This window comes from Trematomus bernacchii, unplaced genomic scaffold (genome assembly GCF_902827165.1).
Source record: "Trematomus bernacchii unplaced genomic scaffold, fTreBer1.1, whole genome shotgun sequence".
Taxonomy (NCBI): domain Eukaryota; kingdom Metazoa; phylum Chordata; class Actinopteri; order Perciformes; family Nototheniidae; genus Trematomus; species Trematomus bernacchii.
The window spans coordinates 16,597,127-16,617,838 of NW_022987593.1; the positions used below are offsets into that span (position 1 = coordinate 16,597,127).

The 20,712-nt window shown below is 39.5% G+C and overlaps 1 protein-coding gene across 1 annotated transcript; it reads right to left on the reverse strand.

Annotated features, from left to right (window-relative positions):
- Positions 1-399: 399 nt before the first annotated feature.
- Positions 400-19,527, reverse strand: wipf2a (WAS/WASL interacting protein family, member 2a). The gene is made up of 7 exons (XM_034129783.1): positions 19,465-19,527; positions 17,498-17,630; positions 16,241-16,393; positions 13,343-14,164; positions 7,492-7,740; positions 4,657-4,758; positions 400-2,741 (listed from the first exon to the last, which is right to left on the reverse strand). Exons 1-7 carry the CDS (start codon positions 19,522-19,524, stop codon positions 2,698-2,700), a joined length of 1,563 nt encoding a protein of 520 aa, XP_033985674.1. The 5' UTR covers positions 19,525-19,527; the 3' UTR covers positions 400-2,697.
- Between the last annotated feature and the right edge of the window lie 1,185 nt (positions 19,528-20,712).

Genomic DNA, 20,712 nt, shown 5'->3' on the forward strand with positions numbered 1-20,712 from the left:
CAAAGATCAGCGCACTAATCCACTGAGCCACAGCCTCCCAGCCAAACCATCTACATCAGTAAAATACTGCATATGCAATTTAACGAACCCTGTGTTTATTTATTGCAACATATCTAAGATAGGATAAGCCAATATAAAAGATACCGAGGATAACATCCACTGTAAAATGAAGAATAAGCGAACTATGCATCACTTAAAACACATCATGCTCTCAGTGAGAATTAGAGATAAGTGACAACATATTCATAATAAAGTTTTGTATTTTCAGATCAATTTCCCAAATGACCGAGCCAATGCACCGGATAGCTGTAGTGCCCAGTTTGAGTCAGATTCTACACAAAAACTCATACAATCAATCCAAGATAAAGTTATAACAGTGACACCAACAGATGTTCAATGTGTCTTTGATTATCTTTGTGTAGTGCTAATGCCACTTCGACTTTATTTAAGGATTTACATGTTTCCCCCCAATCATTTCAAATGACAGACCCATTAAAACACATACATCATAGCAGGAAGAGAACACAAAAACACCTTGCATCAGTTACCCTTTTTCCCCATATTTATTTGAAATGATTTCAAATGATAAAAACATGGTTGATTAACATGAAATGACCACAGGGGTTTTTGCTCTTCAGCGTGGACAGTGTGAGGAGACGTTAACGTGAGCATACATCTGGGACAAGAAGTGTAGTGACATTGTTTAGTCTTCGTCTCTACACTACCCGTCAGGTGGATTCATACCAAACGGGATCCCCAGAATGTTGGCTCGTTGGCAAACATCGTCGCACACATCCATTCAGCTAATTCACCCTCATGGCCGAACATCCAGAGAAGTGCTACTATCACACCAAAGCTCACCGACTTGTTATAATCATTTCTCTTTCCTATATTACACGCTTTTTACAACATAAAAATAGATCAATAACTATGATTACCATATTCCTTAATGTCAATATACAATATTTATTGCGTTTTCAAATAAACTTGTTTCTTATTTACCTTGTTGTCATCATCTTTACCCCCCTAAAAAACAAACAAAAAGCACAGGTACCCATGAGTGACAACAGACCGGTGTAAGGCATGACCAGCAGGGGGCGCTGCAGCATTGAGAATCATGTAGTTAGTGTTAAATCAAGATTAAAGAGTAAGTAAATAACCTGTCTGCTTCCACAGCTCTCTGGCACTTAAGTGTTGCTTCTGTCTTTCTTTTTGGTTACCAACTACCATCTGTACAAACTGCTCCTTGCATAGCAATTCATCTAAATATCTTTCTCTGGCCAAACACACTTACAAAAGGGCCACCAGCAGCAAAAGGTAAAATGATGGATTCAGACCAGAGCTTTTCAACGGACTTTCCCTGGACAGGAAGTAGATAAATCATCCCTTATAAACATCTCATACATACTTGGTCGAGTAAACGAGAAAATAATTTAGCGTTGGCCTCCGCTGAGTGATTCTCAAACACATCAGGGACAAATCAGGGACTCGTAGTGTCTCTGGATTTTTGTCACATCCACGTGAATCCTGATCCCAGGGGTTTTCCTGTTATCATACGTGCATAAATAAGCGTCATGCACAGTGTCTCGGCTCGTGCAACATCGGCTGAAGATGGAAATATAGACACCCCCAAAAAGAAAGGTAAGTAATAAGGGGTACCAAAGTAAGACAAAACCGTAATGTGTCCCTCTCCAAAGTGTAAAAAAACGAACGACCTGTGGATGTTTCCGGCAAGCTTTCCAGTAGGGCTGAACGATTTGAAAAGTGTGTGATCATTTTTGACTTGTGGAGAAGTTGCGATTTTAGAAGGAATGATAATTCTTACATAATTATTCTAGATTTTTTTGAAGATATAAGAATGATTATGTTTTGATTTTAGCAGGGAGTCTAAGAAAATATGATATGTAGACAAGGAGCTCCCTGCAGCTCGATAATATAACATTTAAAGTTGTATTCTTGACTCACAGTTAACCCTTGCATTGTGCGTCCTGCAATATAGAAACTGCAGTCGGAAGTTTTTTGGCATTTTGATCAGATTTTCAAAGCATTGTTCAGCCCTATATTAAAGCATTTAGTCGAAAAACAAGGAAATAAAATTTAAAAAGTCAGTTATAAATCAAACATGTATGGAAACTGTCCTGTGCAGATCGTTTAACTCCACCCGCTTTTGGCACACTGACACAGAATTCAAGCGCACCCTCACCTGGCACTGCTGGAATGGCTATTTAAAGACACAAAAAAAACCAATAAAACAATAACCGTCATAAGCCCCACACATTCATGGCATTATCAGTTTTCGTGGGGATTTCCTCTGCTGCAAACATTCATTCACAAGTCTCTCATTTTAGTGTTTAAGTCCCCCCCCCCCCTTCCCCTTCCCCTTCAAAAACTAATGCTGACACCAACATATTAAAATCAAACGGAATTATGAAAATCACCATTATTATCACGATTAAAGAAAAAGGAGGAATGCACAGACGTGGAAGTGTTTGGAGTTTCGGTCCTGATATGACATGAAGCCTCTTGAGCTCCGAGTGGTTTTCTGTTCCTCGTGCAAAGACCGAAGAAAGGAGACCGGCGAGGAGTCGTAGTGTTGTGCTTTCAGCTGGTGGATTTAGTGTTAGTGTGTGTGTTTTGAGTGCTTCTTCTTCACCACTCTGTCTCCACCACGGCTGACTGAGAGTTAAAGTCCTGAGTTCACCTCCCGACGGGCGGAGCAGGAGGAGCTCCTCGCATCATGCCTGAGGACAGAAGCAGAGACTCAGATTAGGGCCGTCAGTCCATTAAAGAATTAAATAATGATCTGTGATTAATCATTATCAATCACACGTTTAAAATACTAGCATTTACTTGGAGATAAAACCAATACACGTGTGGTGTTGTGATAAAGAACCGCACAATTAACTGGTAACTTTAGATAGATGTATATATTTAGAGGAATCAGAGGTTTTTCTATTTTATAATGCATGTTTAATATATCTTTCAAACAGAGGTGTGCCTTTTCACCTGTTTCTTACTTCTTACCCTCAACCTATCCTAAGGGAGTGCATTTACGTAGACACGTTGTGCTTCTCCACCTCTGTCCTCTATCTCTGTCCTCTATCTCCTAGGGTCAAAGTTCATATGGCTATGGGTCTGGAGGGACTGAGTGGGGAAGTTCAAGAGATGTTTTCCATAGATTCTGGATATTTGGCGTAAAGACACGCAGCAATACGTTTAGCTTGAGCACATTTTCACGCTTTTTCAATGCCATTCAATTCATGGTAAACATCCATGCTGGTATTAGCCTACGTTTAAGGTTTCCAGATTAATCGGCAGTGTTAACAGCCCTAATTTAAATGTTATACAGCCCTAAAAAAAAGGTTAATAATTGGCTAAATATCTCCCTGCTCTCAGAGACAGTTCCTCAGCAAGTAAAGGCTCTGTGTCAACAAGCGATCAATCATTATAGGAAGACGTTAACAATCCTGGCATTCAAAAGGAAACTGAATAACGTGTTTACTGTTCAGAAGCTAAGGCTGAGACGAACCTCCTCCTAAATGTGAAACACTCATTGAAATAAGGAACACTCGGTGAAATAAGGAACACTCATAATGACAAATACGTGAAAAAATACTCCGGGTTATACATCGTACAAGACGGCGGATGAAAAGCTGGAAATAAGTAAATAACAATCTGATGGTGGGGTGACATTTCTGAAGGTAAAGGAATATTTTAGAGAAGAATTATAACTCATTAGTCAAAATAAAAATACAGCAAACTATGAATCTGAGATGAAGTTTAATGTTATCACGATGTCACCAACAAACTTCTATGTCAGTTTCTTGGAGTTTATTCTTAGTGCTGTCACTACCTACTTCAGTAAACGTGACAATAATAGTATCACAAATGGGACAGATTACTGAAGCCAGAGATTGAAGCAGCATCCTCAAAAAACGTATCAGCCTAGTCGCTCTATCACTGATCTAAAGCTGCACCAACAAGGCACTAAATGAGAGTTGTGAGGTTGTGAAATAAGGAACTAATCATTACCTGTAAAGATAATATAACTGTAAACCGTAAAAAATAGAGTATATTAGCCTTTTTGTTTTAACCTCTTGATATTAAAGGTGGGGTAGGTAATTCACTTCAGAAACACTTGTTATATTCCATGGAATGCTCTTAACATCCCGATAGCAATGAATATATTAAATGCTTTGACAAAAAATATATTTAAAAAAATGTCATCTGTGGAAGCCGTAGTACTGTAAAAAGCACGACCAATCATCTGAGCCGGCCCGGCTAAAATAACTGGATGGCCTACCTGCCTATCAGCCTTCCATCTGGGCACAAACTTATCTCGTGCCCTCATTGGTCATGTGCGCGTTCGTGTGTGTTGGAGGAGGGGCTCTGTAAGGAAGTCTGAAGGAAGAGGCAGATTTTTTCCGGTTGTGTATTTTCAAATTCTAGCGCACTCGAGCTGGTTTCTCCATTCTTACCTACCCTACCTTTAAGTTGTTCTTCCAGTTAAATATTATGTTTTCATCAATTCTTTTGTATTGGTCCAATAAACTAAACTTGTCTGAGAACACTATGAAAGAACATAAGAAGCCAACACCACAGAAAGATTAATGTATAAGGAGTTTAGAATAAAAAAATTGTTTTAAAAGCGCGTACCCTTGTTGTTTTTGCTGGGGTAGACCTTGCTGAAATTCCTGTACTCCTCTGGAGGTGGAAGGTCTTCAATAGGGTGGAAGTTAAACTTGGATTCAAAATCATCTGAGGAAGAAAAACGTACAAAAAAAATGTGAATAAACATTAAATGACCGGCTTATTAGGCAGATATAGACAATTAAGTAAAACAAGAACAGCCTGTAATATGAAATGCACACAAATGGATTACCCTTTAACAACACGCGTTAAAAAACACTTCTTATTCTTGACACAATATGTTGTAACTTAAAGATATTTAGTATAAATCCGCTTTGAGACCCTGATTATCTCAAAAATACAAACTCACACACGAAGTAACTTTATTAACAATGTTTTATTCTCTATCATTAAGTCAAATATATAAAGTCAGTAATATTATGATCCTATGCTGCGTTCACACCGGACGCAATGCGAATATTCGCTTCGCTCTAAACGCTCGTGTTTCACCGCGGCTGTGAGCTGTGTTTACTCGCATCATTCAAACAAGACGCGCTGGCTCGGGAGCTACAACTACAACAAGATGAACATATTTGACCGTGATTTAATTGTAATACACGTTTCTAAATGATGCCGAAGTAACAACATACTGATACCGGTTAGTAAAAACCATGAATTAATGCTTTGTCAAGTCTGCAGACAGACGGCAGGCGAAACACCTTTTAAAATGCGTGTTTTCTAAATGGAGATCGGCTAAGCTAACGCAGTATATGCTCCGACCGTCCACACTCACAACAACGGCCTATACAGACATAAATAAAGCAGCGACTGTATTCACCATGACACAGGCAGTCTGTGGTTTGTACTTGTTTCACTTTTGTCTAGTTTCTGAACAGACATGAGGAGCTGTGAGCTCTGACTGCTAACAGCTGATGTTTTGCTTTTCTGGTTCTACGTCAGTGACGGCAGGCTGAGATCCTCACCGCTGATTGGCTACCGCAAGATCGCGTCACGGGAATTTGACGCCTCAATCGCGGCGCGACATTCGCATCAACCGCTTCATGCTCGCCGTCGGAGCTCGCGTCTGTCCGCATCTCTGCATTGACTTTACATGTAATCGCGCCGCCCCCAAACATCGCGTCGCGTCCGGTGTGAACGCAGCGTAAGAATTGACAGTGCAAGAATTTATAACGTTTATTTTTTTATGTAGTTTTCTAATAAAGCTGTGAATGTCTGTCATCTTATTTTATGACGTCAATACTCAAGAAAATAAATCCATTACTAAAATCTGTAATTTGAATAAAGGTATAAATAAACGTTCTCTAACACATTTGACTCGTCCTTGGAGGTCTTCTCTGTGCTGCGAGTGGGAGAGCAAACTGTGATCTAGTAGAACGACGTAGAACGATGTAGAACGATGTAGAACAGGAAACATAAAGAGATTTGCATATCATTTCTGCAGCGGAACATTTGACTATGACTACATTCATCAGGTCAAAATCAGAAAGAAACCCCACCTCAACTTGAGTGAGGATTAAACACACAGCTGAGGGCGATAGGAGAACAATTCTTAGTAAGAGAAAAGAATGAAAGATTAGATATTAGGTCAAGAGCAGAATCATTTGTAGATTGAAAAAGAAAACAGCAGCTAGTCCAAACCATACATTCAAACTGTTCAGGTTTCCCCTTTGAGTCTTCACATCTGAAATCTTGTTCTGTCGGGAGTTTTTGATCGCGAAAGGGTATTCCAGTTATCTTGGGATATGAGCAGTGTCACTACTCCGGTTTAAAACATGAAGTTCAGTTTAGGAACAAGACGAATTAGAGCCTTTAATAACAGTGTTTGTGACGTCTCAAATGTGGCTTTGACTCCTAACTGCTATACAAAGAGCAAGACAAATCTTCAGGTGGTGAATCACAGAGGTGGGAAGTAGTGGAGTACAAATACTTCATTACTTAAGTACATGTTTCTGGTATCAGTACTTTACTCCACTACTCATTTTTCTGACGACTTTTTACTTTGACTTCTTACATGTTGAACACAAATACCTGAACTTTCTACTTCTTACATGTTGAACACAAATACCTGTACTTTCTACTTCTTACATGTTGAACACAAATACCTGTACTTTCTACTTCTTACATGTTGAACACAAATACCTGTACTTTCTACTTCTTACATGTTGAACACAAATACCTGTACTTTCTACTTCTTACATGTTGAACACAAATACCTGTACTTTCTACTTCTTACATTTTGAACACAAATACCTGTACTTTCTACTTCTTACATGTTGAACACAAATACCTGTACTTTCTACTTCTTACATGTTGAACACAAATACCTGTACTTTCTACTTCTTACATGTTGAACACAAATACCTGTACTTTCTACTTCTCACATTTCCCAAACAGGCTGGTTCCTTTAGTTTGAATGTGTGTTTGGTGGCGTGATCATTATTATTTAGAGTTATTGCGTGCCTATTGATTTGAACACGATCCGTGTATCCATCATTTCCTGGTCTTCTCTAAAGAAGAGGGACCAATGAAAACGTTGTCATGTTGTCGTTGTTCAGCATGGAAACATTCATTAGCTAACAATGACATTATTGATCTATTAATATAAAGGGAGGTCAGGTACTCTTTAAAACAGCTGCTAGTTATGGGTACTTTTTACTGAAGTACATTTCAAAGCCTCTTTACTTTTACTTGAGCAAAGAAGTTTAGTCAGTACTTCTACTTTCACCAGAGTATTTGTAAACACGAGTATCTGTACTTCTACTTGAGTAAAGGTTGTGTGTACTTTTGCCATCTCTGGTGATAAATGACAAGTTAGGAGGAAAATGATGTCGCCCGACTCACCTATGATGGACTTGGAGGAGGGGATGGAGGAGTGGCCGTTCCTGATGGGCGGGGGAGGGGGAGGGGGTCCAGCTGGGGTTCTTGAGGATAAGGAAGACGAGGAGGAGGAAGAGGATGGTGGAGGAGGAGGTTTTCCCCCCCGGCTGTGAGGCTCTGAGGCCGCAGCGCTGTGGCCTCGATACGGGGGCGGAGGAGGAGGAGGGGCGTCACGAGATCCGTTACGAGACCCGTTAGGAGGCACCTGAGGAGCTGTGGGGACAACACACACACGATCAGGACGATGTTACTGATGTAATACTGTACTTTATACCAGTGGTTCCAACCTTTTTTTTATCTCGTGTACCCCTTGAGCTGGTGGCCCTTCTATAATAATAATAATACATGTCATACTTATAGAGCCTTGAGATGACGTTGTTTTTAAAGTGTGCTATACAAACTTTAAAAACAACGTCATCTCAAGGCTCTATAAGTAACCCCCTCACTCATCCGTTATGATTTAATACAAATGCATTCAAACTTGACATTTACACTTATTGAGTGAAACATAATTATATGAAGACACGCTTCTAGCTTCTCTTATTAATTCACTAGAGCTTGCTAGTCTTTCATAACCTTTGATAGTTCTGGGAGCGGGACACCAGGCTTATGAACATTGATTTAAACATGTCTTTTGTGTGGATTAAAATTGCAATCCCATATCTTTCACTGTACCCCTGCAATCCCCTAACGTACCCCTAGGTGTCCCTGTAACCCTGATTGGGAAGCACTGCCTTATACTGAAAATCTACTGTACTGTTTCATATTTATTTCTGTTATCTAGCTGCTACTTCAATACTGTTTATACGTTTAACAAAATGTTTACAATAGTGCTTTTTTTATCCTGAATGTTTACTGATTTGTATTAACGTGTGGTTTCCTCTTTATCTGTTCTAACAATGTACATTTCCCCTCTTTGGGACCAATAATGGGTTTTTGATTCCGATTTAAAGTAACTCAAATTGCTGTTTCAATTATACGATTTTAATGGATGTTGGTGCCAGAACTATCCGAGTCCTTTGAGATTTTCAGGCCTCATTTTGTTGTTAAAGTGTATCTTTTATTAGTTCCCATCCATCACACATTGTAGATAATTGGACATCACGTCATGTAGAGATATTTCAAGCAGTCTGATAACAAAAAAGGTTCCACTGATGGTGCATTCAAGGACACTCCGACATCTGAAACTTCATTACATATTATTTTGGCTCATTCTTCATCCATCTGTGTTTGTTTCTCTACGATTTCATTATTTCTGTAACTCTTCATTCCTGGAAGTTGAAGTGTTCTTGAACGCACCACGATAAAAGGAGGCTTCACTGCTGCAGCGTTTAGAATGACATAACATGCAGAGAAGTATTATATAAAGAGATAACTTTCACAAACAATAAAATCATCCAACCTTACATTTACTGTGATGGATGAACTGTCTGCAGCAGGTTTATTATTGTACTGTTTTAATATCTAACTTTTATGCTTTGGAAACGGTCAGTAATTAGCTTATATTGGACCCAATTAGAAACTATTGGCTAACATTCGTAGGTCTGCAACTACTTGAGAAATCTGTGTATATATGAGAGTAACACCTACGTCACTTCCGGGCGACAATTACGGCTCTTTGAGTTTTAACCGGTTACATTGGCGACACACTTTACCTCACATTGACTATATACAGTATTGATTGTCCTTCCTCCTTATCTTCCAACCATTTGGACGCAGACTTGCATTTCCCCATAACGATGTTGTTTAACAACCGGCGTAAACGGACCTTCGCGCGCTATCAAGCAGTGAGCGTGTGATGTCCTGTTCAGATGACGTCAAATCCAACGGGATGCCATAAATAAACTACACAGAATCACACTACACACCTACGCAATGATTACATTCAGGCAGACTGTAGAATACAACCTCTTTGGACAATTTATATACTTATTGGAAACAAGCTACAAAATGTAATACCTTGGAAAATGCCGTTTAATACTTTTTAATAGCCTTCATTTTCGCTAAATTGATTTATCAACTTTTAATACTTTTTAAGACCCCGCGGGCACCCTGATTGTGCAACTGATCTGCAGGAAGCTACAGCGATTAAAATACATTATCATGAATAAATGTCTGAAAATGCTCATAATTGGAGATTCTATGATTTTATTACTGTAATTAACTGAATATTTTTAAGATTGAACTGATAAAACAAGACATTTAGAGACATCACTTTGACTTGGGCTAACTGGGATGGACATTTCAAATAATAGGAATGATAGCACATGAAAATAATCTTTAAATGGTCCCTCTTATAGCATTTTTAAAAAGCATTAAAGCAAAACAACAACCACAACAAGTAAGTATACCGAGGTTAGGGCTGTGCAATTAATCGTATTTTAATCGCAATTACGATTTTGGCCTGCCACAATTACGAAAACAACATAATCGGAAAAAACAATTATTTAGCTTTGCTAGGTTGTGACTGCACTGCAACATATTTGATCTAATTAATTTTGGTCTCATTTATTTGTATTTTTCATATTTATATATGTTTAGTAGCTTGTGGAAGTGCGCTCCAAAATATTTGTTGATCTTGTTTATTGGTATTTATTATTTTGATATTATTTATTTAAATGTATAATTTATTTTATTTATTTTTGTATTGAATTATACGTTCAGGGTAATCAACAGTTAAAAATATACTGTTCAAATTATTATTTATATTTGTTTTAAAGTTCAATAAATGGATTTTTTCAAAGTCAATGAATAATCGTATTTAATAATCGTGATATCAATTATTGACCCAATTAATCGTTTTTATGATTTTTGCCATAATCGCACAGCCCTAACCGAGGTTATAGTTATATTTTCTTTGAATGAGTGACTCCATGGAAAGGAACCAGTTTTAAAAACATCGCTTGTGAAATAATTTCGAGTTTCACACGCTGTAGCTGCTGTTAGTCATTAAGCTCTTTTATATCTACTTTAAAATATCAAGTGCCGCACAAACAAGGCACATATCATCAGGAACAATATTGTAACGCAGCAGAGGTCATGAAACTTAATGATAAGAGTATAGGAGAAGCAGCAGAGAGTGAAAGTGAAGAGGAATGCTGGAATATTCCACAGAGCTTCAGGAATGCAGAGGAACCAGGAGGCCTCGAGCCGTCCAATCACAACACAAAGCTCCGGCTAACAAGTGGCTTCCTGTTTGTGCGTTCACTCTGAATTCAAATTATGAATTTATATTTTCCGCTCAATCCGCTCTGAGGAGGAAGACAACTCATCTGAGAGTTTATCTGGGAGACATGGGAGGATTCATTGGAAATAAACTCAGATGTTTTTGTCGTTATGCACGAAGCAGCTAGCCAATCAAGCCACAGCCCGTTAACGCCACGTGGTGAAATACTGTGCATCCTCAACTGTGAGAAGAATTACAATTTCATTTTAAGCCTCTTAAGCAAATGTGTATTTCGGTGTAAAATTGTGGAATTCTCAACAGAAGGATCTAAAGAATTGTATATGTATTTTTCAGTTAAAGAAATTGTATACATTTAAAAAAAAAAAATGGGACAATATGAAGCAGAATGTGAATAAGTCGATGTACTCTGGTCCTGCATTGCTAAATATTGTTGATGTCTTTGATGTGATCTTTATTTGCAGGTCCCATTGTTATTGTTATTGTTGTTATTATTATTATTATGCGCCGCTTTCCACTTTCTTCTCCAGTAGGACTCAGATGAGGGTGTTGCACTTTTCCTTTTCCTTATACACGTGTTGTTTTGTTTCCGTTAACCGTCAAGTGGGAAATAAGTATTTTTTGTGTTTCTCTTGGTATCCTAAAAAATTATTATGAAGGGTAGACCATCTATTTGTATTTATTTAGTTTCTTTTAGAAAGAGGCAGGTCATATAAGATGTGTTTCTTCTCCCTGCTCCTTTTCGCTCTATGGTGTGCTTGTAGAGACATGTTTTGTTGGCAATTATTGTACATTGGGTTTTGCGTACCATGAGCGGAACAAATAAAAATGAAATGAATCCAAAAACACAGACGCAGCGGAAGATACCATAATATAGGGCTGTGCGATTATGGCAAAAATCCTAATCACGATTATTTTGGTCAATAATTGATATCCCGATTATTAAAAACGATTATCCATTTACTTTGAAAACATCCATTTATTGAAACAAAAATGTGAACAGTATGTTTCTAACAGTTGATTACCCTGAACTTTAAGTATAATTCAACTGAAAAACCAAAAAAAAAAAAATTAAAAAATAATAATTACATTTTTTTTTTTTTTTTTTATAAAAATAATAATCGTTTTATTTCGATTACGTTGTTTTCGTAATCGTTGCAAGCCAAAATCGTAATCGAGATTAAAATACGATTAATTGCACAGCCCTACCATAATACATATCAAACTGCAGCATGACATGCAACTGTTTTCATGCCTTTTTTGTGTCCCTTTGAGTAACCAATAAGAGCTACATATGAAACGTAATCATATCTTTGCAGAGCCCTGGCTTCAGAAGAGGACGTTCAGTTGAGCCAAACAAAGTCTTGTCACTGCCCTCTGCTCTACTCTTCAGGAATGGACCTGCAGTAGGTTTGATCTTTGTGGAAGAAATGCTTCAGTTTGCTGCTTTAATGCTGCGTTGCACAACAGAGGTTAAGAGATAACGAGTCATAACTCGCTTCGGCCTCTGGAGGAACATTCCTGCTTCTGAGATGTTGTTTTCCTCAGAGGGATGCTTTAAATACTGATCCTTAACGTGTTGACACAGTTACACATGTTCTGTGATGAAATGATTGGAGGAATTATGTAATTGTTGGACAATATAGAATAAAACAATGTTAAGTGTTTGTGCTTTTTGTTGGAGTTGACTGCAGGGAGCTGACAGGAGCAGAAGGGAAAGAGAATAAACCAAAATAATCATAATGTTCAAGTTAAATCAATAATACAAATAGTGGTAAGCTGCAGTTCTAGGTCACAAACTGATCTACAAAAACATATTTTTCTCCTACGATGATGATGGCCGACTGAGCCCTGCAGCAACTTCAAAATGTTTGGCTTATTTGAAGCTAAGGCGGTGTTTACACGAGAACGCAAACGGGTTGTATCCGCTACTTTTCTCTCGCGTATAGCCCGTTCGTTCACACGAGGCCGTAACGGAAACGCGGAAACGAACCCCGCAAACGATAACGGGTCCCAAGGTGGATAGATCTGCAACCGGAACGCTCTGGGGGGCCAAACGGCTCCGTGTGTACGCCCTATACGATCATTTCCTGATAACGATGAAGCCATAGCCCCACCTCTGCTGCTCACTGCTGTAGCATGGTCAGTAGCTAGTGCTACAGATGTTAGTGCAAAATCTACAGCTCCTCACAACCATCAGCAACAAGTGGACATGGAGAACTACATGTTGCTAAATCCACCGCGGGGCATAAGCAGAAGGGCAACCATGTTTGGGGGTCTTCTTCGCTGCTTTTGGTGTATTTTGTGGCGCCACTTACAGGCCCCGGGCATATGTACTACAGCGTCTCCAGCGCTTTCGAGCGGTCTCGTGTGAACGGAATACTTTTTTGATATCGTATTCGGTTCGTTTGCGTTTCGTATGCGTGTAAATGGGGTCTAAAGTACCTGCAGGATTCTTGCTGTTGTGAGTTTGCATCTCCATGGCTGATTGCACTTATTCAGAGTTGCTTTGGATGAAAGCGTCAGCTAAATGTCCTTACGGGGGACAAAGTATATATCGTATTGCATCAGTGACCTCTAACCTTTGAGACATGAACACTGACAGTGTGTTGACGGTGCAGCTGGTCGTACCTGATCTGCGTCCCGGCGGCTCTCTGACGGGCGGTGGAGGTCTGCTGCCCAGCTGGGAGGAAGGAGAGGGTGAGGGAGGAGGAGGAGCGTGGCTGCGTCCTCCTCCTCCTCTTTCTCTTTCTCCCCCTCTTTCTCTTTCTCCTCCTCCTCTTTCTCTTTCTCCTGAGGTGTGTTTTTTGTGCAGGGAGTTGTGCCTCTGCGGCAGCTCCGGAGCTCCGCCTCCATCCACGTGTGACGGCCCGTTGGAGACACCGCTCGATGTGTTCGGTCTGTAAGGAGGAGGAGGAGGAGGAGCAGAAGAACCGCCTGTCGGGGGTCGGCTTGAAGATGGAGGCGGCTTCACAGAGTTGGGAGAGGTGTGGCCTCTGTTGGGCGTCGGAGGGAGGGGCTTCTCTCGGCTGTGATTGTTGTTGGAGGAGGAGGAAGTTGGAGCGTGTGATTTCTGATTGGGTGTAGGTGGAGCGTTGTTGCGGGCTGCCCCTCTGTTGAAGGGGGGAGGGGGAGGGGGGGCGGAGGTGCTGTGCTTCATCCCGCCGGCTGAGGAGGGGCGAGAGATGTCTGGGAGCGAGGGGCGGTGGGAGCGCTGGTTCTCAGGAGAGGAGGAGCGACCTGTGGGGGGGCGAGGGGAGGAGGAGCGACCTGTGGGGGGGCGAGGGGAGGAGGAGCGACCTGTGGGAGGGCGAGGGGAGGGAGAGGAGGAGCGACCTGAAGGGGGGCGAGGGGAGGGAGAGGAGGAGCGACCTGAAGGGGGGCGAGGGGCCGCGGGCCGGGACCCAGGGGGCCGCAGGGCAGATCTGCCGACCGAACCTCCTGAAGAACCATCTGGGTGAAGGAGAGAGAGGAAGGGTTTAGGACACAACAGAAGAAACAAAGACTTTTTAGATTAAAAACCTGAAAACGTGTATTAAAAAAAAGGGACTCTCCCTCTCCTATAGTGTGTTCTATAGGTTTGTGTGCATGTAAATGGTCTACAAAGGCTAAAATCCCCGTGTTCCCTCCAGGGGGAGTTTCTCTCCCACACATTAATCCATCAATTGTATTTAAGTGGTAAGAAACAAAATATTTGACGTAAACTAATTTGTATTGCTTTTATTTTAATACCGCAAACTGAGTATTTTACATTTGTCAACTAAAAACCATTTGCAGAAGCCACAACCAATATTTAGTGTTTCACATCCTCAGAATAGATTTCCCCCCCGACTAACTACACCAAGGAGTTGAAAGGTCACAGTGGTTCTGTGTCATTTTAAATATTTGATATCTCTAAAATAAAACTGTTCATTAATAATTTCAATCCCTCGTTCTTCACCGCTTCGGCTGCGACCACAAATATGTCTGCTCTGTCGGAGAGGAGTGGAAAGAGGGTCCATTAGGCTTAAAATAACCACAGTTATGTCCAGATCTCCTCTCATGATTCATACCGTGTGGGCTTCTGAATGTTCTCTGTGCATTGTTCCTTTTTATAACCACAACATGAACGTGGAGGAACAGATTCACGAGTAGAAATAACAGAAAAACTCAGTAGAAATGTAGGAAAAAGTAGAATTGTCTTCTTCTCTCTTAGTTTTTCTACTGCAGATAACACGGTTTGTTTGTAGCTGATATGGAGAACTGACAGATTATGATTGAGGTGATTTATGACTAGATTGCCTTACTGGACTTTGACTTTTTGTCGCCTCTGGTTTATTTATTTACACAAATTACCAGAGCACTTTTACAACCTATAAAGAAAACATGCAAATTCATAGACAAACATTTTACCACATTAGAAAACTAAAACGACCTCCTCATCGTTGAATGGCTCCTCAAAATGTCCTCCCTACACTTCACGTATCCTCTGAGATAATGTGTGAAATTGTCACAGTTAGCATAAGAGTAAGGAGTTACAGTAAAAGGTGTATAATGTGAGCTAACTGGGACCTTTGAGCACCAACATCTAATCAATTTGGGAAGTGTATTATTATTAATTATCTTTTTTATCTTCACAAATGTATTCATGATGTACAATTTGAATAATTATTTAATATTGTTATTTTAATATGATAGTTTTTCTTTTAAATTATTATTTAAAGGGGACCTATCATGCAAAATGCACTTGTGTACGTCTTTTATACATGAATATGTGTCCCCGGTGTTCCAGGGAACTCACCAAGTGTCAGAAAACACAACCCTCTCTATTTTCCTCCATACCCAAATCTCTAAAAAAGGGGCTGCAACGGATCTGATAAAAACTGATCCAGATTTGAACACTGTCCTGACGTCAGGACGGTGGCGCTACGGCTATTGGGCCAACTCCACCAATCAGGAGGAGACAGCCACGGCCATTGCCGTTCGAAAGCGCTGGAGACGCTGTAGTACATATGCCAGGCCTGTAGGTGGTGCTGTTCTCACAGAATCAGCCCTTGCAAAAACAGAGCTAAAAAATGTCAAATTGAGCGAAATGAGGCATGGCTAAAATGCATGATCTGTTTGGTATTTTGAAGAAAAAAAAAGTATAAATATGCCTTATATAGGTATGGTCCTACACTATATTATTATAATATAGCATGATAGGTCCACTTTAAGCTTTACCAATTTACTTACCATGTATGAAGGATTATTGTTTATGTTGTTATTTATATTACATATTTGTTTCATTTATATTTTTTATTTTAATATTATATTATTTTACCTTAGGTCATTTACTTGGTATGTATAAATTGAATGATTTTTTTATTATGTTTTTATATATACTATATCATTTTTCTGCTGTTTGTCTGTTTATGTGTCTTCACCAAATTAGAAAAAAATCCAAAAGTCCAACTGGAAAATTCCCTGAAGAACTTCCTGAGATAATGCATTCACGAGGATAAGATGCACAACCTTAAAACATATCAAAGCAATACAAGAATTGTTTACCTCCAACTGGGCGTAGTTTTGGGACACCTCCTTGGAAAAGGCCTCCGAGTCCCATTGGTCCTCCACCTCCACTACCGCCTCCTCCTCCTCCGCCGCCTCCTCCTCCGCCTCCGCCTCCTCCGCCTCCGCCTCCTCCGCCTCCTCCTCCTGATTCTGGTGAAAAGATGACACCCATGTTAATATATAAAACAAATATGAAAGCAGAACTAGGAATATATTTGAATATTCAAATATTTGGATTTCTCAACATCATGGGAGTTGGACTAGGAAGAGCGAGCACAGAAAAGCTACAATTCGGTCGATGAACAAACCTATCCATTATGTACGTTTAAGAACACCTTCTGCACCAAGTCGTGTACATTAAGCCAAGTGTTTCTCCTACAGATTGATTCAGGGACACAAGGAATGGAAATGTTCCTGCCAACAGCAATAACTTCTAGCTTCATAGCTTGTTTTTTAAACGTTCTTCAGCTAAACAAATACAAACCAAAATGACTATTACTTGCAGCCAGAAACCAGGGTGTAGTATTTGACTTTTATTTTTTTATTCATCTATCTTTGTTTATTACATTTTGGAATTAACACTGCATCGAGTTCTTGGAAATGTATATATATGTTTATTTTTTGTTTGTATTTGTCTTTTCATTCACCATTAACTGAGAAGCACTTGAACTCAGTACTCAGACATTTGGCAGAATAAATGTCTCCAAAATACTGTGCCAAGCCACAAGCACTTGGAGAATTCAAATATCAATTGGAGCACAAATAAGAAAGTGTGTCTTTGATGCATTTGTTGATTTCAAGAGACATGTCTACTACTGTCCAGTTTTACCAGGGTTTCCCACACATAGACTTTACTTGGGGGGGCCGCCCAGGTATATTAACGTCCGCCAAAGTATATTTCGCGACCCATTTAGGTTTAATCTTTTATGTAGCCGTTTGCTCTGCAGGGTCTGCTTTATGCGCACCGCAGTAACTCCGCTACGAGGCTCCGGCGAACAGTTCATGAGCATGCTCCACTAGCACCCGCCCCCGGCTACCACCACAAGTATATTTCAGAAACACTTACAAATTCCGTATAACATTAACTAAAGGTATCAAGACTGAAGGAAATGTGGTCAAAAGCTCATAAGAGAAAAAACATAAGAACGTGTTATATAATAAAAACTCACATTTCTGTGTTTCTTTTCTCCAATAGAAGCTTTCTTTTGCATTTAAGGTCATGTTTAATATGTGTATGAATGATGAGGGACTCACTCTCTATAATGGGGCTGCTCCGGTCATTGACCCCTGAGACCTTCTTTAGTCTGGCGCCTTTATGGATGTCCGACAGCAGCGCTCCTCTGCCTTTGGTCTCATTCGAGCCTAGTTTGGAAGGATTTATGTTCGCCTGCCGAGAAAGAAAATAGAAATATCACATCTCTAGTTCATCTCCTCTGACACGTCTTAAAACATTTTGATTGGGTTCAAATGGCACACTTTTACAGAGAGACTCACAGCTTGTAAACAAACGTCACATGATGCAGTAGATTTGCCATGTCAGAGATTTTGACGGCAGAGCGTGAAACTTATTTTGTTATAATTAACCATCGCTGGTGTTCATGCCAGGTACGAAACACACACAAGAGGAACATGATCTTCAGCCCAGACTTCAGGTTTCCATCCCTTGTTTTCCATGAATTAACACTTGTGATACCGTTTTTTAAGGAATTATTTAACTTTTCTCACACTATTATCCCCTTATAGTCATGTTGAAGTGCTTTTACAGTGTGTTTGAACTCATTCAACTAATTGGAAGCTAAAACTAATGATTATTATTATTATCAAATCTTCTTCACTCTTGAAGAACAGGAAGCTGCTCGTCTGTAATATCCTGCAGATGCTGATAGGTGAGTTGAAGAAGTATTCGGGGGAAAAAGGGAAACCCAAGGCGTTGTCTCATTAGTGGGCCAGGCGGAAATTAGTCAATGAGTCACCAGGCATTACTGCGACTTTAAACATTTAACATTCATGAATGCAGGATTTAGTTTAGTTTAAGTCCAATGCTGCAATAAAATGTATAAAACTGGGAGGTAAAAATGTTTACTGTGATAGACTGGTGCACAGTAATGATAACATGAATCATCTGTAGACAGGTTAAGCCGGTTATGGAAAGGTAAGAACAAGAAAGTAAACGGGTAATGCACATAAATATATATATGTGTGTGTATAGTGGGATGCAGGTATGAACAGGAAGTAATGCAGGTGGTCCTAAAAGAGTGTTTCTTTCAGTTTGTGTGTACAGACAGAAAGATTGAAATACGGTTTCCCACAATCCTGAATAATACAATACAAATATATATAAAAATATGTTTATACACAATCAGACACATTTATACATACGTTTACAGTAAGTTGTTTCTGCTTTACTGAACTCTTAACTCCTATTTTTTTGTGGTTTTTGATGTGTTGGGGAAAATACAACTGACTTGTTCCTATGTTATCTAACAACTGTTGGTGCTGTGTCTGACCTGCAGCGGCCTCCTCTTTAGATAGAAGGAGGCAGGGCATAATTCACTTTGTTTATCTACAGATGGGAAGACAACTACTCTCGTCTCCCACCCTTTGAGGGGCAAAGAGCAACATATTTGTAAATGAGGAATACCTGCATGTACGGGAACCTGCCGACACCAAACCGATTTACGACTATGAGTGGGAATACACTTAGACTATATAAGCTTGATGTGATTTCCTGTTCCTTTGAGCAGCATACCTCATGTGTGTGTGAGTTGAACCATATTCCTGTATGTGATTTAACTCTGCTCCTTCTTGCAAGAATAAATTAGTTCCTTATTATTGATTCTCAAACCGGTGTCGAGTGACATTTTTCTAACAGATGTTATCACTCAGTGGACATTTTTTAAACGCCAGCTAAAAGACACATCTTTTTAGATTAGCTTATATTGTTGCATGACTCAGTTGACTTGTGTCTGATCTGTCAGAGAAACCATTGTTTGGTTTGTTTTATTGTCATACGTTTCACCTCCTTGTGTCCATTAACCTGATCAAATGTTATATTGTTGCTGCATGTACCTGTAAAGTTCTTAATTGATCTGAGGGGAATTTCTTGTTGTTTGTGATGTGTCATTTTGTAAAGCACTTTGAGCTGCATGTGTTGTATGAAAAGTGCTATATAAATAAAGCTTTATTGTTATACCTTTGCATTATGCTGTGCAATCACTGACCTGACTGAAGGTTGGGGGAGGCGGGGGTCCTGGGGGTGGGGGGGGGGGAGGAGGAGGCATCCTGTCCCTCTGTTGGCACCTCTCTCTCTGTGGGCGGGGGGGGGGGGGGAAGGAGCAGTGACTTTACACTCTCAGGTGGGACGACACACGGAAACTCCTGCAAAACAACAAATACATTACGTTGGATTAAGATGAAAAAAAAGATATTTTAAATACTTGATCACAGCTTTGTTTTTTAAGTCGGGCGTACAAATTCCGTTGTTTTTCAGATTTAAATTAAATGTGAACACTGAAGTGGTAAACAAAATATAAACATCTAGTTTCTTTGATTAAGATGAAACTACAGTGAACTACAAAACAAAAAGTTGAAGTACTCAATTGGCGTCGTAGCTCTGTGAGTAAGTAGTAAACCAAATCAAAGGATGTCTTGTGTTTAAGGGGATTTCTTTCCGAGTAAACCAGCAAATAAACACTTCATTTTACACACCGATAACTGTCATAAAGAAATCTTAAAGTAGGGTTGAGCCAGTATTAAAAAGGTGTTTTTGTGTTCTTAAATGTTAATAGTGTGGATCTAGATGAGGGGTGTCAAACTCAATTTCATCGTGGGCCACATTAGCATTATGCTTGCACTCAAAGGGCCGGTTGTAACTATATAAATATACATATATAAATACATAATATATATGAAATAATGTATTATATTACATGATTGCCTCTGCATTGGATTTTTATTGGATAGGGTAATAACTTCATAATTAACTACGTCTGAAAGCAGAAGTCTAAGGCAAATAATTGCAAGTCTCTTCAGTGAGAATGTCACAAAATGAGATGCATTGTGGGACATGTAGTTTATGGGCAACCTGCTTCTGTAAGATAAGATAAGATGGACCTTTATTAATCCCCGTGGGGACATTCAGTAGTTTAACAGCAACAAGGCAAGATTGAAAAACAGGACAGATTCACACAGATTAATAAAATTAAGGATAAATCAAAGATAAAAAAATAAAATAAATAACTATAAAATAAGAAATTAATTAAAATGAACATATATAGATATACTGTAAAGCGGCATGTAACCGTATAATAAACATATTATATTCTTTGCAAGCTCTTGCGGGCCACATAAAATGAAGTCGCGGGCCGGATTTGGCCCCCGGGCCTTGAGTTTGACACCCCTGGTTTAGATAATACCAAACACAGGCAGGTTTCTTCTAGAATTTGTCATTGTTAAAAACAAAACAAAAA

Bases quoted from the DNA above. Each gene is read 5' to 3' on its own strand.
- wipf2a (XM_034129783.1), bottom strand. From the start codon at position 19,524: ATGCCTCCTCCTCCCCCCCCCCCACCCCCAGGACCCCCGCCTCCCCCA. The intron at 17,631-19,464 runs GTCAGTGATTGC...CTTTCTCGGCAG, and splicing joins CTCCCCCAACCTTCAGTCAG to GCGAACATAAATCCTTCCAA. The intron at 16,394-17,497 runs GTGAGTCCCTCA...TCTTTTCACCAG, and splicing joins GAGCAGCCCCATTATAGAGA to AATCAGGAGGAGGAGGCGGA.